The sequence below is a fragment of the Mauremys mutica genome, chromosome 4 (genome assembly GCF_020497125.1).
Source record: "Mauremys mutica isolate MM-2020 ecotype Southern chromosome 4, ASM2049712v1, whole genome shotgun sequence".
In the NCBI taxonomy this organism is placed as follows: Eukaryota; Metazoa; Chordata; order Testudines; family Geoemydidae; genus Mauremys; species Mauremys mutica.
This window is the reverse complement of record NC_059075.1, coordinates 92,799,941-92,809,440: the sequence shown is the minus strand read 5'-3', so window position 1 is coordinate 92,809,440 and position 9,500 is coordinate 92,799,941. Positions and strand designations below refer to the sequence as shown.

At 38.7% G+C, this 9,500-nt stretch overlaps 1 protein-coding gene across 4 annotated transcripts in view; it reads right to left on the bottom strand.

Annotated features, from left to right (window-relative positions):
• Positions 1-2: 2 nt before the first annotated feature.
• HIPK3 (homeodomain interacting protein kinase 3) overlaps positions 3-9,500 on the bottom strand; it is a 162,009-nt gene continuing 152,511 nt past the window's right edge. For all 4 annotated transcript variants that reach the window (XM_045014289.1, XM_045014292.1, XM_045014290.1 and 1 more), the window contains 3 exons: positions 7,947-8,182; positions 7,544-7,671; positions 3-4,027 (listed from right to left, as the gene is read on the bottom strand). In XM_045014289.1, the coding sequence (XP_044870224.1) occupies positions 3,551-4,027; positions 7,544-7,671; positions 7,947-8,182 (841 nt within the window). In that variant the 3' untranslated portion in view covers positions 3-3,550. The remainder of the gene's footprint in view (positions 4,028-7,543; positions 7,672-7,946; positions 8,183-9,500) is intronic.

The window sequence follows — 9,500 nt, the reverse complement described above, 5'->3', positions numbered from 1 at the left end:
TCTTTGCTGCAATATATATTTTAATCCAAAGTGAATCTCAACAGTAATACACCATAAATTCTTATTTTGACACTCACCAAAATAGTCACCTGGAAAACCCGCTTTTTGTGACAAAGTACAGAAGGCTTGGTCACATTTAAATCACTGAGAACTAGAGAGAAATACTATCGCAAACTGTAAGAGACATTACATCCATAAAATTTTTTCCCAGTCCTCGTATTGTAATATTGCACAGTGCAATTGCTACATGGCAAACTAGTGTAGCATAAAAACCAAAGGCAAAAAAAAAAAGAAAAAAAAGCCACAAGTCTACAAATTGTTAAACAGTAACAATTCAAACTTAATAATCAAGTCTATATCCTTGGGTAGTTCTAAAACAATCTTCCTACAGCTTGCAGTGTGATTTAACTTTTACTTAACACAAATCAAGTTAAAATTAGAAATGCAGAAAATTTAAAAATTTAAACCAAAAGAATTAGTTAATACAGTAGCATATCTGATTAATAAAAACACCCTGAATTAAAGTTAAAAACTGAATACAAGAAATTCATATAAAATAATTCACAAATTAAAATAGTATGCAAATATGCAATTCTGTATTCATGCAGTGTTTTATTTAAAAAAGGCATTAAAACAATCTGAGGTGTATATGTTTCACTGATGAGGGTTAACTGTTTGCACAGATTTAGGCACCAATCCTGAAAGTAGTTCTCTACAGATGGACCCTTGGCACCTGCACAAAATCCCATTGAAGTCAATTGGACTCTACATGGGTGCAGGAGCTCATTGCAGGATCAGTACTACACAATCATTTCATTATTCAGAATTTAGGTTGTGACAGAATCCCAAATATTTAGTTCTTTGAAATTCAAACACATTTCTATTGTTACAATATATAAAGAGCAGCAGGCTTAATTTGGGGCACATTTACAGTACATTTTTCTTGTGAATTTATAGGATAATATTGTGCCATACAGGTAAATGTGTCAATTTAACAAGCATATTAGCTTTACATCCTAAGTACAGTAAAAAGAAAGTACAGTAAATACATTAAAGCAATGGAGATTCCCATGGCTCCAAATAAAGAGAACACAGTATTTTTGGTTATCATAATCCAAAAGTCAATTAATCCTTTTGTGCTGGTGGTTCTTGGTGTGTCCACTGCCCGCAATGGAGATAACACCAAGAGGACTCAATTCCCAACACTAAGGTGTTAACAGAGGACAGGAATCTGCTAGAACAGATAGTAAAAGTTTGAAGTGTTAGGGTGTATGACGAATTTACTTGAGTATTTTCTTGACTCCATATATTTAGACTTTATATGTGCTGATAAGATTTCAAATTAATCAGGCTACTCTTAGTTTCTAATGTATACTTTATATATACATTTATATTTGTACAAAATGCATAGAGTTGATTACTAAAAACACTGAATCTTGTGGGGAAAGTTAGGTTTCTTTTGCAGTGTGATTAAAAATGTACTGCTGGTATTGGTTTATGATATAACACTGTTGTAGTTCAACTTTTGTTTTTTAAAAAACAACATCAAATATAGGCACAGTTATTTCATTTGGACATTCATTAAATAAAACACTGCTTGTATTAATGGAGTAAAGAAAAAAATCTACCAGTTATTAGCTTATTGACAGAGTTAAACACAAATACTTTGCACTCTTATTCCAGTCAATGCTGCAAATATTGTATTCCAGAATATTTTTTGTTTAAAAAAAAGTTAAGTCAAGCCTGCAAGATACAGCTTCTTAAGTGTCTACAATAATGCAATATGAAAACATAAAAAATTAAGTTACATACATACATACATCCACTTATATGCAGTGATGAGCCCAAAGTTAATGGAGATAAAATACTGATGCAAATAACACCCCAAAATAACATATTCAATTAAACTTCCATCATTTACAATATAGTAGTTACGACACTCCAAACATAAAAGCAAAATAAAAATCAAAACCCCCACTTCTATTTCATGTAATTAGACTTATACAGAAATTAGAAGGCTAAGAAAGAACTAGTTAATCAACTAATTTCACAGCTATCTGAAGTGGCAATCATGATATAGCAGCTTATCTATGATACATTCAAGATAATGATACAATTTATTACTTACCCATAAGCTAACACACAGCCTGTTTAATACCTTCTTTAAATCCCATCTCTACACTACAGTATACTTGAGGTCTATGAAAAAGTAGCTACCTTTTATAGGAAATGGATGATTAAGTCTTTGGTGCTGCAAAAGCAACTTCATTTGAACAAAAACAAAGACGACAAAACTTTCTAGGAAAAAAATGCAAAAAGCATGTAATTTACGTCCCTGACGGAATGTATTAAATAAGCAAACACCCCAACAAGCTAACACAAATACTATAATGAAAAAGGCTAAAATCTCTCCCATGCATAAATGAAAAATTGCACACAAAGAACTCACATCTTTTCAAGCTTCAATAGTAAATATTCTGCTACTACTTATTAAATACTGCATGGTTTGCTCAAGCTAAGATGAAATCACATCATGAATCAATGAGCATTTTGCTTTTTCTTTCATAATCTAGTCAAAGTCATGCCTACTGCACCTCTAAACATGTTATTAAATCCAATTAGACAAACACTTTGAAAATATACTACTTAGATTGTATTGCAGTTCCATTTAACAGTATAAAATACTGTTTTGTGTTTATCACTAAAAGCTACTGAATTGACTTTTCTTATGCACTACTAAATTCTTCTCCTGAAGCTAGATCATTCTGAAAAAATCGGACAGCAGAATTCAGCTACAGCAAAACATGCTGCCTCCTTGACAAGGAAAAACACCCAATACTAAAATCATACCACACAAAACCCAAAATGAGCATTACTCTATCAAAAAATCAGAAGATCTGAATTTTAAGTGCTGCAGTCCTCAACATGTATATATAAGTAATAACATTAACAACCTCAAATATTTAAGGCACTATGTGTGGGAACGGTTTACAATGCAGCTGAGATTATTAGGACAACAACATTTTAGAGCAATGTTTAGGCAACTCTTTTTTGCCCATGCAAAAGACACATGCAATGTGAACAACAGCTCAACTTTTTAGATAAGTGACTCAACATTTAAACACCAAGATACACAATACAAACATTTTACTTGTACACTGTACTGCTGACATATGTGCATCTGTTGCTCTAAATCTGTACACTGAATGGCTTCCCAAATGTAGACGTGTCTTGCACTAGTTAGAAGGCAATTTTATAAAAAATAGAAGGAGCAAAACTGGAATTCTGCTCCAGTAAGTCACCTGTCTGGAGTTACTATATAAGAAGATAATATGACCAAAGATACAAGTTATACCAAATGTGCAAAACACATTAAAAGTGAGTTTTGTTTTGTTATTTAAAGCTCAAGGTTGTTTAAATTGCACCCAAGTCTACATGATTCAAAAAATAATTCTCTTGTTGTGCCATGGCTAATTTTTATTAAATACCATGTTTCTTCTTAAATCAAGCGTTTATCATTGAGCTTCCTCTACATACTGTACTCAAGTTCTCACATAAATGGATACTGGCTGAGTTTTGTTGGACTCAGAGGAAATCCTGTGTAAGCAGGTGATGCTGCAATGTAAGAATGTGGTGGGAAAATAGGTTTGTACTGAGTCTGATGAATGGTTGGGGAAGGTAAAAGACGGGGATTTATGCCCACTGGGACTTGGTGAACTATGCCACTGGGATGAGATATATTGTAGGTTGGATGCTGCAATATAGGTCTTGAGGTACATGATGAGGCTAGGAGGTGGGCTACAGGTGCCGCAGTACTAAGGGGTGCAGATGATGGATATGGAAGAATAGCAGGCTGTCCTCCAAGGTGTGTACTTCCAGCTAAATGTGCATGCACCGTACTGTGATTTGGACTTCCATGTGGAAGGGAGAACGGATGACTGGCAACACCAGCTGGAATGTATGTCTGCTGTCTTCGATGACTGTAGTTTCCATTCCACTCCTGAGGCCCAGATCCAAAGTGCTGAACCTGTCCACGCAGAGAAATTGCTATATGTTAATTTTCGAGTACAGCTAGAGCATGAACTCAATCTGGAGAAATGTTTAAAATTAATAAACAAATTCTATAAAGAAATATAAAGGAATAATCAAATGAACAAATACAAATACTAGCTATTGAAATAGTAACACAAACAGGAAATTTGAAGGTTATAACTCAATGCAGTCCTCTTGCAAGACAAGGACAAAATGGTATGCTGTTTTAAACACAAGTACCATATATCACACAAGCAAGGTGATTATTCCACTCTGCTCAGTTGTGGTTTGCACACCTGGCAAACTGCACTCACTACTCACGAAGACGTCCACGCAGTGTGCAGCGGCAGTCAAAAAAGCAAACAGGATGTTAGGAATCATTAAAAAGGGGATAGAGAATAAGATGGAAAATATCTTATTGCCCTTATATAAATCCATGGTTCGCCCACATCTTGAATACTGCGTACAGATGTGGTCTCCTCATCTCACAATAAAGGCACAACCAATGGAAACAGGAGAGAAAATTTAGAGGGGAGCAGGAAAAAAAAATGAGGAATGGTTTGAAAAATATCTGACACACATAACTAGGTCTAGACTAATGACCCATAGAACAGTGGTTCTCAAAGCTGGTCTGCCGCTTGTTCAGGGAAAGCCCCTGGTGGGCCAGGCCAGTTTGTTTACCTGCTGCGTCCGCAGGCTCGGCTGATCGCAGCTCCCATTGGCCACGGTTCGCCATTCCAAGCCAATGGGGGCTGCGGGAAGTGGCACGGGCCAAGGGATGTGCTGGCCGCCCTTCCCGCAGCTCCCATTGGCCTGGAGCGGCGAACCATGGCCAGTGGGAGCCACGATCAGCCGAACCTGCAGGCACGGCAGGTAAACAAACTGGCCCAGCCCATCAGGGGCTTTCTCTGAACAAGCGGCAGATCGGCTTTGAGAACCACTGCCATAGATGATGTGCTAATTGTTTACAACTATTAGAGAAAGACTATTAGTCTCATTAAATAAGAAGGATAGAAGTAGTAGTGGGCTTCAACTACCGCAGGGAAAATTCAGATTAATTATTCATATATTAATCAGTAAATTAGAAATTAATCATCATAGTAAAGCCCTGCAGTGGAACGGTGTCTGTCTAAAGGTTGAGGAATTTGCAGTCTTTGGCAGTGGTCAAAGTTAGAATAAGATGATCATTCTAGGGTTAGTTTAGGATTAATTAAAATCAATCCTTCCATGATGATGCAGGGGGATGTACTAGATGACCCAGAGATCCTTTCCAATCTGAATTATTCTAAGTAATAATTAATAAGCCTCCTATCTGTATATGGCAGACTTTAACATTTTGTTTTAATATTTACTACAAACAGATAAGCAGGGTTTTGTTTTTAAATGTACTGCCCCTCCAAATACCTAGATGTTATTTTAAAAAGAGTTGTGTTAATGTAGCTACTGCCCAGAAGCTGGGAATGGATCTCTTGATGATTACCTGTTCTGTCCATTCCCTCTGAACCACCTGGCATTGGCCAGTCGGAAAACAGGTTACTGGGCTAGATGGACAATTGGTCTGACCATATGGCTGTTCTTGTGTTCTTATGCTCAAAGTAAAATAATTAAAATAACTTAAATTTAGTAAATGTAGTTTTCTATATTATCTATGGGCTAGACCCCGGGCTGCAGCAGAGAGATACTTGGTGTAGCATTAAGGAAGTAGTAAATTGGCTTTGTAAGTAACTATGTCTCTGAATAAAGGGAAACCAGAGAGGAGGGATGAGTGAGTGTAGTAGAGAGCGAAAGTGTCCTCCGGGGAGACATAGGTCTCTGACTGCCCTGGGGTGCAAGGTGAGCTCATTGTGGAGCTGTCGGCTCTAGTGCTTCTCTGGTCACAGTGAAAGTCGGTTCCCTCTGGGGCCGTGACAGTTTTGGCACGGAGTCTGATCTGGATATTGAAGGGAGTGGCCCTGGAAGTTTGTCGTACATTTTAGATGTATGAACCAGTACCAGAACAAACAGATCTGTGTCTCTTTGTGCCAGAGTTTTACTTGGGTCTATAGCCTTAGTATCCATGTGTGAGGGCTCTCCTATCTTTGAAGGGTTCAGAGAAGGATCTTCGCTCTCGAGAGCAGGCTTGGATAAAGGAGGTCTGTCTTAATACTAACGAGAGTGCTCCTTACTCTCATGAAAAGCCTTCTCCTTAAGCTTGAAAGTCTTAGCTTCAATTCTGGAGCTCATGCTCAGAGGGGTGCTCCCTGCTGGAGGCGGCCAACATACAGGGCGATCTCCCCAGTCCACATCTGATTGGGGTCTCATGGCCTGCTGCATCCAATTTTTAAGTCTTAGCTCCCAACCCTCATGAGTTCTGAGAGGGAAGGAGTGCCAAATGCTGCATTTGGCTGAGATGTGAAACTTGCCTAGCCAGTAGAGGTAGTGCTGGTGTTCGTCACTCACAGAAAACAAGCAGGGGCAGGAAAAACAATTCTTGAATCCTAGGACTATGGGCATAATCCTAGCCTTCTGGGAGAATTTCCCCAGAGTGAGATAAAAAACAACTCACTAAAGGCTATACTAAGTCTAAAAGATTAAAATACCAAAAACGATTTATAATATATTTACAGAATGACGCAGTTGAGGAAGAAGCTAGAGACACAGAAGATTCTTACTCAGGCCATGCCGCAGTAAGAAGGAACTGGAGAAACAGCACTCTTTACCCTCGGTTCAGAGCACGAGGAGATCAACTGCGCATGTGCAGACCAATGGACACTGCTTACTAAAAATCTCTGAAATTCATGTGCATGGTGCCACATGAATACCATGTGTAGAATACAGATAAGGACCTCACATCTTTAAGAACCATGTACCACATGTGGAATACACACAGGGACCATCACTCGAAGAACATGTCTCTTTTTTTCCTCAGCCATGCTCACTACACACAAGAGAGAGAGTGAATTACAATTGGGTGCATCAGCTCTACTATATTCTGGGATTCCCCTCAACTAACAGAATTCTCAGCTGGACAGATATGCTGGGTTTCCAGTTGTTTGTGCCACAGGTGAGGCACAAAGCAGGTGGAACAAGGCTGAAAATATGGCCCCACACTTAACTCCATGGTACAAATATTTTACCATTTGGAAGGAGGAAAAGTGGTCAAGTATATTATGATCATGTCTCAGGCTTTCTACTAAATTTAATGTAGGTTGTAACAATTTTCCCAGTGCTGTTTTTCCATCATCTTTACAAACTCATCTGTTCAACCACTACCATGGCTGCTAATTTAGGGACAAAGTGGAAGATATTTCTGACTTGCACAATAGGCTAGAGAAGCCCATTTTTCAGGATTTCAGCAGCTTGACTACACACGTTGGGCATATTTTTTACTGTCTTGAGACCTGATTTTTCAAACGTGGAGGAGCCATAGCTCCCATTTAGTTCAGTGTTGCGGGTGTCCAGCATTTTTTAAAATCAGGCCCTCAACCTTAAGACAGTGAAACAGTTTTGAGCTGTGAATGAATACACATACCTGACTGAAATTTATAGGTTGCTGATGGAATGCTGATGTCAATTTTTGCTGACGGTTACTCACAGCAGGAGGCTGGTTTACTCTTCCAGTGATAGATTGGCCTTTTATCAGCGGCTGGCATGTGTTATCTGGCAAATAAAAATCAAATACTAATACCAAGGCAAACCTTCAATTCTTTCAACTATTCAAATAGACAATAGTTGTAAAGTAATAAACCAAGAAACTTAGAAAACATTTTAAAAATTAATTTATGAATAAGATTTAATAATTTAGGTAAAATACATGATTAAATAAGAGGGGGTAGCTTAAATCTTATGTTTGGTGCATATACCTATTGAATAGACTGCTCAAATTTCTGACTTACCCATTATTATAAAAGAGAACAACTACTAAATTAGTTTACCTGTATTCACCATCTGCTCATCTAAATTTAATCTGTTTTCTATTCTTATTGGTGGCACCACAACAGCGCAGACAGAAGGTTTGGATTCTGGGTTAACTGAGTTTCTGGTTTCTGTATTTTGATTGGTGTTGTCTACAAAACTGCTTTCTACAAATGGACTGTCATGTCCTGAAGAGTCTGAGGTCGGGGAACCATCCACAGTATCACAGCCACTCTCTTGTTCGTCATCTGACATACTATTCAAAAAATAAATATTGCATTATAAGCAGAGTGTTCTTCCATTAGCGTTCTTGTAATGTGTGACAAGATATTTACACAAAATATTTAAAAATAAAACAAACTGCAGAAAGAAAATTTACATTTTAGTTATGGTAAGTGTCTCAAGTTAAAACCACACAAGCTGGGAATTCAGATGGAAGCTAAAAGTCTAAACTCATCTTCCAACCTTAAATGACAAGTTGTAAGCAGGGGTGGAAAGGATAAGGCCGCAGTTACTTTGTTAAAAGAAATTAGCGAGGGTTATGGTGAGTTGCACATTAACCTTGCTCTAATAAATCCACCTAATCTATATTAAGTTTTAAATTGTATTTCTACCACACACATGCACACTAATTACCTCATTTTCTTTCTAATCCAAAGAATAAAAGCCTCCCCATGGTTATCATGCCATAAGCAGAGGAGGAAATACTTTATGAAGAAAAAATAATGCTTCTAAAAACAAGCCACAGGCCTAGGGAGATGGAGCAAGTGTCTATCTAGCCCAAAGAGATGCACAGTTACATGCATCAGGAATCAGGAGAACACTCCTGGCATAGTAGCTAGTTGTTGGATCAGCCACTAGAGAGGAAGAACACTCATTTTACATATAGTATTGCCAAGCACATAGGTTTGACAGATTATTTTTGACAGTATTTAGGTTAAGAGGAAAAGCAGAGCCCCATTCGCAAACTATAGTCTATAGAACAGAGGTTCTCAAACTGTGGCCTGTGGACTACCAGTGGTCTGCGAGCTCCATTCAGGTGGTCCACAGATAGTTGCCTCTAAGGTTCGCGCGTGGATGGCCAAGAGAATGAAGGGCCAACTCACCTAATTAATGGAGATGCGCAGGCATGGCTCCACTAATTAGGTGCCTGGACCCTGGAGAAGACGCACATGTAAGGTGAGGTGGTGGCCTTGGGGAGAATAGAGGGTAGTTGGAAAGGGGCAGTGGGGTGAGAAGAGGGGGTGGGGGAAATTTGGCATGTGCAGGGCTGTGGCAGCCAGAGAAAGAGGTGACTTTCCCCAGCTTCAGGGTTGTGGTTGCCGGGGAGAGATGGCCCTCCTTCCCAGCCCCAGCTCTGTGGCTGCTGTGGAGGAGGAGAGACCCCACCTCCTTCCCAGCTCGGGGGCTGCTGTGATGGGGGAGAGACTCCGCTCCTTCCCAGCCCCAGTGCTTGACTTTGCAATCAATGTTCTTCTAATGGAGTTTTTTGTGTGCATTTTTTTTTTAAACACACTGTATGAATTATTGCCATTCAATTCAACACTATGAAGCCATTCAATGAGATGAACACA